Source organism: Cucurbita pepo, chromosome 12 (genome assembly GCF_057944985.1).
Source record: "Cucurbita pepo subsp. pepo isolate OVF chromosome 12, ASM5794498v1, whole genome shotgun sequence".
NCBI lineage: Eukaryota > Viridiplantae > Streptophyta > Magnoliopsida > Cucurbitales > Cucurbitaceae > Cucurbita > Cucurbita pepo.
The window spans coordinates 12,863,505-12,879,146 of NC_141809.1; the positions used below are offsets into that span (position 1 = coordinate 12,863,505).

A 15,642-nucleotide genomic window follows, 5' to 3' on the forward strand; every position below is an offset into this window, starting at 1 on the left:
ACGCAACCTTCGCATATTCAGTCTCACATTCTCCCTTAATAATTATTTTTTAGAGGATTGAGATTGTGAGGTCTTATAGTCATGATTACATGTTTTTTCTTCCGAGAAAACAATTTTTTGGAACGACCCCACGACCCTCGTTTCAAAAGGAAAAAAAAGTGACAATGGTACATGTATGAAAAATGACTCAAAAATGGACTGAAAATTGCTCGAAAATTGAAGTATTGAACATATTCCCACAATTTTTTTCTTATTAAAAATTACTGGCCATTATATAATGGTTTTCTATTTAGCCTCATAGGTGAATTCTAAACTTAATATTTATTTTTTAAAAAAAAATTAAGCGATAAATATTAAATTAAAAAGATATCCAAACATGAAGAACCAAAACATATAATTTATTTTCATTTTATTTATACATAAATAAAATTTTATTCAAACTCCACGTTGAAAAACATTATCTTCTTAGCTCGAGGTAAAAGCAAGATTTTAAAATTTGATGAAAAAACTACAAATTTATATAAAAAAAAATCATACAAATGTATTTAAATTAATGGATAAACATCTTACCCTATGAAAATAAATATATGTTTCTTATAATAAATATTAAGTTTACATTACATTACTAATGTTCTGTTGATATATTTTTATAAGTTATAATGAATATCAATTCACTCTCCAATATCTATCAAGAACATTCTCCCATTTTTTGGGAATCTCTTCCTCTAAAGACGTGTTTAGAACAACAGTTCTTCCTGGACAGATTCATCTTCATCCTTCTCAGTGATCCCTTTTGCACTTAGAGCACAACGGATGACAGAGTTCACCTGCATCCTTAATCGGGCGTTTTCGACGAACATGTTCGCTAGTACGTTCCTTAATACTTTGTCACCTGCCCCTTCATCAGTTCCATTTGGAGTAGCTGATCCAGCCATGTCATCGGCTTCGGCATCACGTGCGAGCAGCTTTGCCTGGTTGTACGTACCAAAATATGTGCCATTCAGGATCATCAAGGTGTTCATGATGCAAATACATTTAAATGGAAACAAAAGTAAGTACCTCTGCTAAAAGAAGGCTAATGAGATTATCAGATGTTGCCAACAGTTCTATAGCATCATCAGCTGTCGATGCAGATTCGAGAATTAGTTTATCTTCCTCCTCGACGAAAAAGTCGACACTGGAGTCTTGAAGGCGGCATTGAAGAAATTCGTAATCGTGAAGAAGCTTTTGATTAGCAATATCAGCTTGCTCCATTCTATGTTTTTCAGTTTGAAGTAGCCTCTAAAGAAAACAGAGCAAATACTACATGTTATCAGAGAGGGCAAATACACATTACATACAAAGGGAGGGGGAAACTAAACCAAAATAAGCTTATGAGATCACCGAAACAGTTTGCATCTTAATCATTGACATTGGACACCCAACAGCTACCAATAATTCCTTTATCTATGCTTATGCATTGGTCCTCTATCGTTTCGGTGCTTCTTTTACTCCTCAAAATCTATAGAGGAAGCATCGCCTAGTGTAACAGTCCAAGCCCACCACTAGCAGATATTGTCGATTTTGACCCGTTATGTATTGTCATCAGCCTCACGATTTTAAAACGAGTCTACTAGGAAGAGGTTTCCACACCCTTATAAGGAGTGTTTCGTTCCCCTCTCCATCTAACGTGGGGATCTCACAATCCACCCTCCTTGGGATCCAGCGTCCTCGCTGGCACACCGCCCGGTGTCTGGCTCTGATACCATTTATAACAGCCCAAGCCCACTACAAGCAGATATTGTCCGTTTTGGCTCGTTATGTATCGCCGTCAGCCTCACAGTTTTAAAACGCGTCTATTAGGGAGAGGTTTCCACACCCTTATAAGGAATGCTTCATTCCCCTCTCTGACCGATATGGGATCTCACAATCCATCCCCCTTGGGGTACAGCGTCTTTGGTGGCACACCACTCGGTGTCTGGCTCTGATACCATTTGTAACAGTCCAAACCCACCACTAGCAGATATTGTCCGCTTTGGCCCGTTACGTATTGTCGTCAACCTCACAGTTTTCAAACACATCTACTAGGGAGAGGTTTCCACACCCTTATAAGGAATGTTTTGTTCCCCTCTTCAACCGATGTGGGATCTCACATTTCGTCTTCTATTGCAATGCAAATCACTAGAACCTTTTTCGGGAAAGGATTCCTCCTATTCTACATTAAATTTGCAACCAAGCTCAAATAATTTCCCACTTAAAAGGCCTTACGCCGCAAGAACCACGAAATTCGTCATGAATTAGCAGACAGGTTACACAGAACGTCGGAGTTAAATTTTAACCAGCTAACAGTATAAAATTAGGAACCTACATGGTGAAAAGGAGAAACTTACCTCTAATCCTGATTTCTCTTCCATCAATTGGCTGCACTCCTGCTTCAAGTCTATCTGAGCACCTCGAAGAGATTTAATTTCTTTGACAAACAACTCGACGTCGGATTTTGATTTTATCACAAACTCTTCATATTGTTTTTGCAAGTACTGGAGCTGTTCTCTTGAAGCATCCAACTCTTGCATCAAAACTTTGTTCTCCTCTAAAATTGACATCATTGATGATTCTGTGGGCACTTGTTCATCCTGGAAAAAGATCAAGGCATTTACTTAGCCGTTTGAAACCCGACGATGAGATCAAAAGAAGTAAATAAGAGATTTATGACCAAAAAAGAGGAAAAACTAAAGCAAATAAATGGCCCACAATCAAATCACCCACCTTTGTTGTAAGGAATTGTTTCTCAGACACTTCTTGGTTCGATCTTACTACAAGATTTTCCATGTCCGTTCGAGCTTTTTCCAGCGCAGGTTTATCAATTTTCAATTCTACGCCCTCGTTATCTCCATGTCTTGGAGCTACAAGTTCAGGTTCCACATAACACGCATCATCATGTGGACTGGAGGCAACAGAAGAAGCAGCAGCAATAGAAATAGTTGAGCTTGTTAGCGTAATATTTGAAGAAACCTTCTCCGATATCTGGTGATTAACATCACTGAAAACTGAAAAATTAAAATGCAACGAGTCAGCTGCTGGTTAACAAACAACGTTAATAGACGATCATAATTGACCGAACATGTCTAACATGTTCACATAATCATTTGTGGTTATTCAAGTTTTTATTTCTAAACTTCCTTTTCCATATGTCAGCAAACGTGCATCCATATGACACCTACATGATCTCACGGCAGCTTCGAGTTCAAGAAAATTTGCCACTGGAACACTTCTTGATACGTCGATGTCTGACAGCATCTTTTCCATCCATTCCTCCAAGGAAGACTTCCGCTGCAATGAAATAATATAGGCATTTTAGAATATTCTCGGTTCCTTGATTTGATAAGTCGTCATCTTTATCACGCACAATTGTCAGTCATACGTTGTACATCGTTCATACTTGATTAAACAGTTTTCGCCTTCAGGAATAAAATAAAAAATAATAATAATAATTGAACCTTAAGATTCATTTATTACTTACCTCATCATAAAACGCGCTGTTTTTTATTCTCAAAACCTTTTTTGGGGGAGCTGGAGGCAATTGTTTCTTAGGTAATACTTTTTTGAGCTACAAAACATAATGAAGAGCACATATAGATTAAAAACATGGTTAAAGATGAATCTGTTTTTATAAATTACAGTTACGCCTAAAATTAATATAAGTAGTACACGACGAGGAACGGTAACAATTTTAAGAAACAGAATATAATAAATGTTACCTCGTAAAATAGCTCTAGAAACTCGTTAAATCTTCTTGATATTTCTCTTGTAGAAGAGTTACCTTCTGGAGATTGCAATCCAACTTGAACCGTGTAAAACTGTAAATTTTGTAAAGCATAAGATAGAAATCATAAAGCTTCTTTAAATATTGAGCAACACAGCCATGTTCGGAGCAAGAACGCCCAACTTCTTCAAGCAATTTACATATATATCTATCTATAAAAATAAAAATAAAAAAATAAAAAATAAAAAAAACCGCGTATAACAATGATTATTATTTCTGCATTCAAAGACAAACAACAGAAACATGGAAATTACCACCACAGGTTCTGAACCATTTGATTTCGGAATTGTAGTCCATGAAGGAATTGTGACACAGTAACTCCATCCAGTGGGCGGATCGTGAGGCCACACCGTACCCTGTCCATCCTTTTTTTTTATAAAGAAACATTAAACGTTTCAATGATATAATAAGAAAACACTCCTGAGCATGAAGGAGCTAAGAGCCCAGAATAATCCTTTCCAATTAGTAAATATAAAAAGACAATAAACGCAAAAGTAATTTGATAGAGTGCTAGCAGGGCCCAACACAATCTGCGCTACTATCATTAGAAACTTAAGGATTATTTCCAACCAAAACTAGTTCATAGTATCGGGGAACAAACACAAGGAAAGCTACCATTTAAATCCTAAACTTGAAACAAATTCTTCCATCCTGGGCGGGCAGAACTACGTTTGAGAGAGAGTGTAACAGCCCAAGCCCACTGCTAGCAGATATTGTCCTCTTTGGGCATTCCCTTTCAGACTTTCCCTCAAGGTTTTTAAAACGCGTCTGCTAGGGAGAGGTTTCCACACCTTTGTAAAGAATGTTTCGTTCCCATCTCCAACCGATGTGGAATCTCAGAGAGAGAGAGAAGAAAAACAGCTAATCTTCCATGTTTACAAGTACAACTACTTCTTACGTCTTAAAAAATGTATATAGATAACAAAGAATTGACCCAAAACACCCTGAATGGGGCATATCAAATCAAACTCAAAGCCCTGATTATAACAAGCCACGGTCGGTGGACAATATATCATATTTAGGAAGTTCCCAGCACAAACCCCAAGCCCCCTAACTAAGATCACATGGCGCACGAAAGCAGAGCAGCGTCGATCAACATCCTAATAACATCATTTTAGATAGCAAACAGCAATGCGGTTGGATGTCAAAGATATTTAGCTTTTGCAAGAGCCCCAGTATGAAATTCATGAACAACTAAATAGAGACATTATCACCTAATCCACAATGTTTATACACGGCCTATGGGAAGAAAATAATCAGCTCCAATCATATTGAAACTACCACCGAACTAATAAAAACCCCAACGGCGGAATTTTAACGAAGATACAAATATGTAATTCAGGACGACCATACTCATAATTCAAAAACCGAAGCTATGAATAATAAAGGCAACACCCAAAGAATTAAAAAAAAAAAAAAGGAAAATCCAATACCCATTTCTGAGGAGGGGGACTCCAGTCCATTCCCAGTGGAAGAGGCGACGATCCGTCATGCCGGCGATTGGGGGGACTGCCGCCGGGCATTTCGCGATTATTCCTTGCAGGCCAGCTAGGACGGTAAACGTCGTCGTCTTCATTGAGGAAGGCAGTTGAAGAAATAGCGGAGGGAACGGTATGGCGAGAGAAGGGCTCGCCGTACGGTTCGGAGAAGCCAAAATTATAATCCAACACAGACAGGTCGTGAGCGTAAAGATTCATTTCCTATGAATTTGTTGTTACAGAGTGGCTCCGCAGCCGAAGGTCGCCTGAGAATCGAATTGGCGCCAAATTTTCATGCAACCCCCCGACGTTGCCTCCGGAATCGTTTCCGTACTCGGAGTCGGGAATAGGCTTTGACCGCTGCCTCTGGGTGGTTCTTTTACAACTTTCTCCCCAATGATGATGAAGAAAATGAGGGAAATTGTTTCTGCTTCTAAAAAAAAAAAAAAAAAAAAAAAAAAAAAAATGTTGATGAAATTTCATAAATAATTTTTAAATTTAATAAAACTCTCATAATTAATCCATAATAATTTTATTATACAAATTAAATTATTTAAGAGAATTTTATCAGATTTTGAGGATGAGTTACAACTTTTAAACCAAAATTACTAAATCATTAATTTATATTATTACTTCAAAATTCTGGAATCAAAATTATTTTTAACCTAATAATAATTAAATTGTTTTATTTTTAAATTATTGCGACTAAATTGCTCAATAAAACTAAATTAAAATTTATGGACTAAATTATTAGTGATCGATGATATTAATATTAATTTTAAATTTTGATAATTATACTCCCAAAAACTTCGTTTAAAAATTTTTGAAAATTTTCTAATTTACCTAGTATAATGATCAATAAATGAAATAAAGTTTAGAAAATGAAAAATAAAATTCAAGTTTCTAATTTAACCTTCTAAATTAAAAAAAAAAAAAATACAATCAGCTAATTTTAAAATTTATTAAAAGAAATAAATTAGTAAGAAACGTGGCACATGCCATACCCGGTGCCTTTCAGGACTCGGCTGCATCATCGACATGTTCACAAAATTGAAGCAGATGGCCACCATAGCCTGCGCAGCATCAAAGCCCCTCTCTTCAACCACCCACCCTCTAATCTCTCTTCTCGAGATCTGTGAATCCATGGACCAGCTTCAGCAAATTTAATGTCGAGCAATCAAAACAGGTGTCACTACTGACCCAGTTCTTCATGTTGGATGATGGAAGTCCCACGTCGCTAATTTAGGAAATAATCATGGGTTTATAAGTGATGAATACTATCTTCATTAGTATGAGGCCTTTTGGGGAAGTCCAAAGCAAAGTCATGAGAGCTTATGCTCAAAGTGGACAATATCATACCATTGTGGAGAGTCGTGTTCGTCTAACATGGTATCAGAGCCATGCCCTAAACTTAGTTGTGCCAACAGATTAGTAAATCCTCAAATCCTCAAATATCGAACAAATAACTCCTAAAGAAAAGGAGCCAAGCCCCTCCTCGAAGGCAGTCAAAAATGACTAAGACTCCAAAGGAGTCGAGTCTCGATTAAGGAGAGTGGACAATATCATACCATTGTGGAGAGTCGTGTTCGTCTAACACTTCAAAACAAAGTTATGGCCTTTTGTTGTACCCATGAATGTAGTGACTTGAAATATGCTCGAATAAAATACCTGTGTTGGATGATGAAAGTCCCACATCGACTAATTTAAGGAATCATCATGGGTTTATAAACAAAAAATATTCTCTATTGTTGTGAGGTCTTTTGGGGAAGCCCAAAGCAAAACCATGAGAGCTTATGCTCAAAGTGGACAATATCATACGATTGTGGAAAGTCGTGTTCGTCTAACCGCCTGAACCGAATTTGTTCATCTGGAACACCATGATCAGAGGCTACTCCCGGTTGGATTCTCCTAAGCTTAGAGTTTCTTTGTACCTGGAAATGTTGAGGAGAGGTGTTAAGCCTGATAATTACACCTTCCCTTTTCTGTTCAAGGGATTTACAAGAGACATTGCATTGGAATGCGGAAGAGAGCTTCATGGCCATGTTCTGAAGCATGGGCTGCTGTCTAATGTCTTTGTTCACACTGCTTTGGTACAAATGTATCTTTTGTGTGGCCTACTGGACACGGCTCGTGGGGTCTTGGATGCTGGTTCTAAGGCTGATGTGATTGCTTGGAATATGATGATTGCTGCTTACAATAAAGTTGTGAAGTTTGAGGAATCAAGAAGACTTTTTCTTGGTATGGAGGAAAACAAGTGCTGCCCACCACGGTGACCCTTGTTTTAATCCTTTCAGCTTGCTCCAAATTGAAGGATTTCAAAACAGGGAAGCAGGTTCATAGTTGTGTGAACAACTCCAAGGTTGAGAGCAATTTGGTTCTTGAAAATGCACTGATTGATATGTATGCTGCTTGTGGGGAAATGGATTCTGCCCTTGGGATTTTCAGAAATATGAACAACAAAGATATCATATCTTGGACAACCATTGTATCTGGGTTTACCAACTTGGGAGAGACTGATGTTGCTCGGAACTACTTCGACCAAATGCCTGAGAAAGACTGTGTTTCATGGACTGCCATGATTGATGGATACCTCCGCACGAACCGATTCAAAGAAGCATTCGAGCTATTCCGCCATATGCAAGCAACCAGTGTAAAGTCTGATGAGTTCACTATGGTCAGTATTCTTACTGCTTGTGCACAGCTAGGGGCCCTGGAATTAGGAGAATGGATAAAGACTTATATCGATCGGAACAAGATCAATAATGATGCATTTGTTAGAAATGCTTTAATAGACATGTACTTCAAGTGTGGAAATGTTGACAAAGCAGAAAGAGTATTCAGAAAGATGCACCAGAGAGACAAGTTTACCTGGACAGCCGTGATAGTTGGCCTTGCAGTTAATGGCCACGGTGAGAAAGCTCTTGATGTGTTTTCTAAAATGCTAGAAGCTTCAATTTTGCCAGATGATGTTACTTACATTGGTGTTCTTTCTGCCTGTACTCACACCGGCATGGTTGATAAAGGACGAGAGTTTTTTCTTAGCATGACAACCCAACATGGTATTGAACCCAATATAGCACACTACGGTTGTCTGGTTGATCTTCTTGCTCGAGCTGGTCGTCTAAAAGAAGCCCATGAAGTTATCAAGAACATGCCAATAGAACCCAATTCAATTGTCTGGGGGGCTCTTCTAGCTGGTTGTAGAGTTCATAGAGAAGCCGATATGGCCGAAATGGTTGCAAAGCAGATTCTCAAGTTGGAGTCTGAGAACGGTGTGTTGGATGATGGAAGTCACACGTCGGCTAATTTAGGGAATGATCGTGGGTTTATAAGTGAGGAATACTGACTTCATTGGTATGAGGCCTTTTGGGGAAGCCCAAAGCAAAGTCATGAGAGCTTATGCTCAAAGTGGACAATATCATACCATTGTGGAGAGTCGTGTTCGTCTAACATGGTATCAGAGTCATGCCCTAAATTAAGTCGTGCCAATAGATTGGTAAATCCTCAAATATCGAACAAAGAACTCCAAAAGAAAAGGACTAAGACTCCAAAGGAGTCGAGCCTCGATTAAGGGGAGGCGCACTTTGTTTGAGGGGAGGTGTTGGATGATGGAAGTCCTACATTGGCTAATTTAGGGAATGATCAGGTGTTTATAAGTGAGGAATGCTAACTCCATTGGTATGAGGCCTTTTGGGGAAGCCCAAAGCAAAGCCACGAGAGCTTATGCTCAAAGTGGACAATATCATACCATTGTGGAGAGTCGTGTTCGTCTAACACGGTGCAGTCTATGTTCTCCTGTGTAATATATATGCAGCTTGCAAGAGATGGAATGACCTGCGAGACCTGAGACAGATGATGATGGACAAAGGAATCAAGAAAATACCTGGTTGCAGTTTGATAGAGATGAACGGCACAGTTCACGAATTCATAGCTGGGGACCGGTCACACCCTCAAACCAAAGAAATTGATGTTAAGCTAGAAAAAATGACCCAAGACCTGAAATTTGCAGGGTATTCACCTGATACCTCAGAAGTGTTCCTTGATATAGCAGAAGAGGATAAAGAGAATTCAGTCTTTCGTCACAGTGAGAAGCTGGCCATTGCTTTTGGACTCATTAATTCACCGCCTGGGGTCACAATTAGAATTGTGAAGAACCTTAGAATGTGCCTGGACTGTCACAGTGTAGCAAAGTTGATCTCAAAGGTGTATGATAGGGAAGTAATTGTTAGGGACAGAACCAGATTCCACCATTTCAAACATGGTTTATGTTCGTGTAAAGATTACTGGTGATGGCGTTGAATTCTTGAATCGACAACCTCCGCCCTCCCTCTCTAGTCTATTTCTAGCTGTTTACTGAGATCGAAATTCACAAGTAATTGACCAAAGTATTTGTATTCAAGAAAAGAACTCAAACATTTCCAACTGACTACAGAAAAAAATTCAAGATGTCTTACATTTGGCATTAACATAGATTCATAACGTCAAATGAGAGAAGGTAATCAGAATTCAACTCGTTCCAGGGTCAAGAACAGGAAGCCGGCAATGTAGACTGATTGATTTATCAGTCTGCCGAGAGCCGGGAATGAAGAACTGAAATATCACAGTCAAGCAGGCGCCCTGAGGAGCAATGCCATAGAAAGTGCAATCTGGCTTAGCCAAGTGATACTGAAGACTCTTGGCAAAGTGCTTCACACTCACCTGTACAGATTGAGCATCCCCCCTCAATATTGCTCTGGTTGATCTAGTCTGAGCACTTAGATTCTGATCTTCAGCTGGAGCATTTGCTTGTTCCCCTATAACGAATAATTTTCGATACTCCGCACCAAGGGTGATCAACGTTGTGGAAATCTGCACATGTAAATCTCCATACTTGCTTATGGAGACATTCAGCAAATCCCCAACATTCTTCATTCGATCCACAAAGTTCTGCAACTGGTTAAGATCAGGAACCTGCACAAGCGTCTGAGGCAAATCCTGTGCCATATCTAGAGCAGTTTGAAGTTCAAGAACTTGACCTCTTGACATAGGCTTCGAGATCGGTACATCCTGAATGACAGCAGATTTGTAACCTTTAGTCTCAAATGTAAGGAAAGGCATTGACTGGGTGCAATTCAGAGGCAACTTCTTCACCAACTTAATTTGGAGTCGATTCGCTGTTGGACCATTACCAAACTCGGAACAAATGCTAACACTACTACGAACTGCACGGTGGAGAAGCGAAATGTCTATGGTAAACGCAATACGGTCATCATTCTGGCTGGAGATTCGATAATCATCAAACAGAGCTTCTTTACGAAACTGAGCAATTGATTGAATTCCATCACCATTAAGGAGATTATGCAGGAAGATAACATATTCTCTAGTCAAATAGAGATGGCATATTTTGCCCATCTTGTCTAGGGCAGGTAGAAATCTCTTCTCCAGGAGATTTACTCCATTATCCGTCAGATATGCCTTAAACTTCATTTCTCAATCCACTAGTAGGTCTTTCTTTCCGCAAATTTCAAAAGTAAATGACTGAAACAATAGTAATAATATAGAAACTCAGGATCAAAACCTTTTCTTGGCATGGTGCTTTCTTTCAGTGGATCGTTTTCTTGGAAAGCAAACAGGAAGTATAGAACAGAACGTACCTTGAGAGCAGAGGCTATGGCGGTCAGTAAGTAACTTCTCTGGTGAAGGAATCGAGACGCGAGCTTGAGGAGAAGGACTAGGAGCTCTGCAAAATTCGCGCCGAAGTGACCGAAATTCAGCGGGTTTTCACTTTGCTTCCCGCTTCGTCTCTTTCCCCTCTTTCTTAACAATCCCGCCCATTATAGAAAGACCTTTTCTTTCTTTTTTTTTTTTTTCTTTTTTTTTTTTTTTCCCTCAATTTTTCTCATTTTTAAATTAGAAAGTATTTAAAAGTCCAAGTTTCATACATTTTTTAACTTTAAGGAAAATACGAAAATTCGATAAATTAAAAAAAAATTTAAAAAAAAAAGACATCTTGAAAGTATATTTTTTGTATGAAAATATAATTTTTTTAAAAATAAATGTGTATTTCAGCTTCAAATGTCTAAATTTAGTCATTGTGTTTTTTTTAATAAATTTTAAATTTAGTATTTTTAAGTTAAATTTTCATGCAATAAATTATTTTATGTGAACAAATTTCTAAAATTTATTGATAGAAAAAATTAACCATAAACTAAAAATATGAGCTATTTTAAAATTTTATTAAAGTATATATACCAAATTTAAACCCTCAAACATTACATAAACTAAAATCAAACAAATTTAAAAAATAAAAAGACTAAAATGATATTTAAATTCTTATTTTATTTTTTTAATATTGTCTCAGTAACTTATTTTTATAAATAATTTAAGCGTGGTATACTCTTAAGATCTATCTTAAATTATTCCATCATAAATCCGAAGATAATTTTTTATTTTAAAATTAAATTAAAAATTTTAAGTTAATAAATATAATACCCTAATAAAAGAATTTTTTTCGAACAATTTCTAAGTTTCATAACATGACATGACATCACGAAGAACGCAAATCTTCGATTTATAGGAAAAATTCATTATTGAACTATGCTATAAAATGTTCGATTCATAAAACAAGCTGACGTGTATTATTTATTTATTTTTTATTTTATTTTTTTTTTTCTTGAGGTCAGGATATTTGAATATCATATCTCAAATATTAAAATTGGAACTTTTACTGGAACATTAAAGCTTCCAATCCCAACAGCGATCCCCCTTTATTTTAAACCTCAGCCCATTCTTCTTACTTTCAATACCCCTCCAAGTTCGTAGAGGACATAAACAGGCAAAAGATTCAGAAAAGAGTGAAGAAGACTTTACACTGATTCACAGTAAAAATTCCGTATCAATGGTATAGCAACAACTATTTCTATCTAGACGAGCATGTCGTTTCGATCGAGCTTCAGTCGGAGTTTACTCATGCTTCTCTTCTCTTACTGTTTCATGAACCCTACTTAATGATTCCTCGAAGGCTTGCAATGCAGCCTTGTAATGGTCGAGAGAAATCACCCCTTCTTCTACAACTTGTAAGGCACTTTTGTACAACTGATTGAACCATCGCACGCGCTCGGAACCATCGACAATATCGGTTTCGTGATCTGGAACACACAATCTCTTGTAATCCTTTTTCCATCGGGATAACACGTATCTAGAAGGAATCTCCTCGACCCCGTTGAAATTAAGTACACATAACGCATGTCGACATAGATATCCATAGAAGTTAAAGCAACTGCATATACAACGAACCTCGCCTGCGGTTCTGTTGTAAAGAACCTCGTATTCTCGAATTTCCCTCCGGTTGCCCTCGCTCACTATGCGTTCCTTCACCAAGAATATGACCAACGGACCATCGACTTGGAACTGTGTCGTGCTGAAGCATGAATACATTTCTTCAACTTCGAACTGGAATTTTGTGAATATTTCTCTTGTAAACACTTTTGAGAGCTGCAACTCAAAAGAACATCTTGTTTTTAAAGTGGGGGAAGAGTTTCTTGATTCTATATCAGCAGAGGCCTCTTCCTTGTGCTTCTTTTGTAAAGCTAATTCATACTTGTCAAGAAATTCTTTCAATGGGGTTTGTTTGTGAACATACTTATCAAAGAAAGGATTTAGTTTCTCCCCTCGACCCATGGCAGACATACCAGCAAAAAACGTGTCTTTCAAATAAACAGGAGCCCACTGGCCTCGGTCTTCGAATAGCGATCTAAGCCATTCGTGATCGCCAATTCCAAATCGTTGGATCATGAATCCCCAAGCAGAGTCAAATTCAATCACTTTCAGAGTTTCATAAACTGCTTTATTAAATGCCTTCTTGATGGCATCATAGTTCCTCAATCCTCCAAGCTTCTCGGGCACTTTCTTCATGATATAAGACAAGCCAAAGCGATGTTGAGACTTCGGCAATACCTCAGTAATCGCAGCTTGCAAATGCCTGCACCTATCTGTAATAATCGTTTGAGGAGAGCGGCCCGACATACACGACAGCCAAGCTCTAAATAACCAAGTATAAGACTCTGTTGTCTCACCAGCCAAGAGGCCACAACCAAGCAGCACTGACTGACCGTGGTGATTTATTCCAACAAATGCCACAAGGGGAATCTCATATTTATTAGACAAATATGAGTTGTCAAAGCAAATAACATCACCAAAAAAAGCACACGCAGCTCTTGATCGAGCGTCGACCCAAATCATATTACGCAGGCGCCCGTCGTCATTGAGATCCATCGAGTAATAGAAGTTTGGGTTAGTTAACTGCATGCGACATAGGTAGTTATAAATGGCTTGCGAATCACCTTTTTTAAGGTTCAAATGATTTCGATTATCGGGAATAATCCTAACTTTTTTGGCACTAGTATCTGTGGCCACACTACCACCAGCATCGATCACAAGTGCTCGATACAAATTGATAGTTCGATCTTCTGCATCAGAGCTCAACTGTATCTTCCTTTTAGCTCCACCGTTCATCTTCTTCATCGACTTGTAAATCTTAGAACCTAATAAATGGTTATGCTCAAGTGAAACTTCAAGAACCCTCCATCTTTGTGAGTCCATAAGCCTCATCCTTATCATTGCAGGACAACCTGTTCTGGTATCCTTTCTTAATCGGTTAACATCTTTAATTCTTTTGAAACCTTGGCTACTGCAACAAAGTACCGCACCGTACTTTTCCCGACTATTCCGCTTAAACCATGAATTCTTCACTCTAACACGAAAACCAACTTCCTTAGCGTAACAATTATAGTAATTGTAAGCATCCTCATAAGACTCAAATTCCATTCCAACAGCAGGTGCAACAAATTCCTTCCTTCCATGATGGCCATCTAACTCCGAAATTGGAGCATCTTCATTTCCATCTTTATGAATGCCACTGTGTTCCACCTGAGGTGATTGGTCACTGGTAAGAGAGGGTTCTTCCATAACTCATTCAGCCCCTAACAACAATTAACCGTTTCTTAATCAGCATATGAACAATTACAAAACTAAATGGCTTAAGATTCTGAGGTAGGCAGAGACAGATCGGGAAGACAATAAACAGATTAGGCTCTAATTTTTCAGTAAAGTAAAAATCAAACCAGCAGCTAGCAGAGATCAAACAAGTATAGAGAGTCAGTTCTTAACAATTATATTAACGAAATCAATCTATTAGGATAATGTACAATGAAGTACTCCGATTTTCAACCATTCTCAATTCCAGGTCTCCATCGGCTCACAAACTAATCAGGTTTCAATGCCATAAAGTAAACAAAAGAAACTCGTTTCTACAAATTAGGAAGAAATTTTATGTCAAGAGAAACAAAATGATTCAGACAATACGAGAATCTACAAGCAACTACCAGGTAACAAATCGGTTTCTGTGTATCTCAGGTTCCTGAAAAATTAAATTAGGGATTTCCTTCCTGCGCCCTGATCACATAAGTTCCAAGAAAATCCACCATTGAAGATTACCAGAAATCAAAACTCAACAACAATCTTGAATCTTATCCTTCAGGTGAGAACAGACAAACAACACAAATCCTCGAATTATCCAATTTTTAACACGAAAACATCACTTGTATCTCTCGTCTATCAACTTTCCCCTTCCCGCAATGCAATTGTACACAAAAGGAAGTTCAAAATACATCCCGGAAAGAGAATGACAGCATAAAACTAAACCCTGGAAGACAGTTCAAGTAGAGAAAAGAGAGAGGATTGAAGGGAATTACAGAACATTGATGGAGAACGTGAGATCTTGGCCGTAGTCGTAGATAGACGTTGGACGATTCTGAAGCTGTAATCCGAGAAGGAACAACGCCGTCGACCTGAAAACTACGGCGGGTCGGGTCCGGTAAGGATCCGATTTTCTCTATTTTTTTTTTTTGTACAGTGGATTTCCAACTTTGCCGAGCTCAACCACCGCAATGGAAGCTTCGAAACTATCCTCTTATTCCGGTTTTCCAAGGTTTTAATGCGCTACGGACATTAATAATATGATCTTGTTGAGCTCGGTTGATCCAACGGCTGTAATTGTTTCATAGAATAAGAAGATAGTCAACATTATTCAACGTTGTCGTGTAAGTCGACCTTTACAAGTTTACCCTATAAATTTTTTTGTTTATTATTTAATAAATTCATAAATTTTAAATTTTAAATTTACTAAATATATTTAATATAATCATAAACTTTGTATATAATAATTTTTTAAAAAATTTAGGACTAAATTTGTAACAACCAAAGTCCATTGCTAGTAGATATTTTTTTTGTTTTTATGTCATTGTCAGTCTCACAGTTTAAAAACATGTCTACTAAAAGAGAGATTTTGGTTTAAAAACGTGTATATTAGGGAGAGATTTTCAT

General features: G+C 37.8%; 4 protein-coding genes across 7 annotated transcripts; 1 reads left to right on the forward strand and 3 right to left on the reverse strand.

The window, feature by feature from the left end:
* Positions 1 to 574: 574 nt before the first annotated feature.
* Positions 575 to 6,678, reverse strand: LOC111807689 (PX domain-containing protein EREX-like). Its single transcript, XM_023693513.2, has 10 exons — positions 6,285 to 6,678; positions 5,236 to 5,713; positions 4,057 to 4,167; positions 3,738 to 3,836; positions 3,500 to 3,586; positions 3,201 to 3,309; positions 2,746 to 3,026; positions 2,370 to 2,612; positions 1,060 to 1,281; positions 575 to 971 (listed from the first exon to the last, which is right to left on the reverse strand). Exons 2-10 carry the CDS (start codon positions 5,497 to 5,499, stop codon positions 738 to 740), a joined length of 1,650 nt encoding a protein of 549 aa, XP_023549281.2. The 5' UTR covers positions 5,500 to 5,713; positions 6,285 to 6,678; the 3' UTR covers positions 575 to 737.
* On the forward strand, positions 6,325 to 9,788 carry LOC111807622 (Pentatricopeptide repeat (PPR) superfamily protein). The gene is given in 5 exon segments (XM_087129165.1): positions 6,325 to 6,492; positions 6,859 to 6,952; positions 7,111 to 7,524; positions 7,527 to 8,552; positions 9,041 to 9,788. Coding segments are annotated over 5 exon segments (2,217 nt in total). The 5' UTR covers positions 6,325 to 6,339; the 3' UTR covers positions 9,571 to 9,788.
* LOC111807621 (Hus1-like protein) lies at positions 6,959 to 11,086 on the reverse strand. 2 transcript variants are annotated; one of them, XM_087129164.1, is made up of 5 exons: positions 10,914 to 11,086; positions 9,979 to 10,797; positions 9,735 to 9,897; positions 8,149 to 9,633; positions 6,959 to 7,990 (listed from the first exon to the last, which is right to left on the reverse strand). In XM_087129164.1, the coding sequence occupies exons 2-3, from the start codon at positions 10,744 to 10,746 to the stop codon at positions 9,787 to 9,789; spliced, it is 879 nt and encodes a 292-aa protein (XP_086985290.1). In that variant the 5' UTR covers positions 10,747 to 10,797; positions 10,914 to 11,086; the 3' UTR covers positions 6,959 to 7,990; positions 8,149 to 9,633; positions 9,735 to 9,786. The 2 variants fall into 2 exon arrangements, with proteins under 2 accessions (XP_086985290.1, XP_086985289.1); XM_087129163.1 differs by having other exon boundaries at positions 9,735 to 10,797; positions 10,914 to 11,085.
* A 915-nt stretch (positions 11,087 to 12,001) lies between these two features.
* On the reverse strand, positions 12,002 to 15,207 carry LOC111807675 (protein FAR1-RELATED SEQUENCE 6). Of its 3 annotated transcripts, none has more exons than XM_087128844.1 (2): positions 15,012 to 15,207; positions 12,002 to 14,187 (listed from the first exon to the last, which is right to left on the reverse strand). In XM_087128844.1, the coding sequence occupies exon 2, from the start codon at positions 14,083 to 14,085 to the stop codon at positions 12,223 to 12,225; it is 1,863 nt and encodes a 620-aa protein (XP_086984970.1). In that variant the 5' UTR covers positions 14,086 to 14,187; positions 15,012 to 15,207; the 3' UTR covers positions 12,002 to 12,222. The 3 variants fall into 3 exon arrangements, with proteins under 3 accessions (XP_086984970.1, XP_023549267.2, XP_086984969.1); XM_023693499.2 differs by having other exon boundaries at positions 12,002 to 14,240; XM_087128843.1 differs by lacking the exon at positions 15,012 to 15,207 and adding an exon at positions 14,643 to 15,002 and having other exon boundaries at positions 12,002 to 14,240.
* Positions 15,208 to 15,642: the final 435 nt, after the last annotated feature.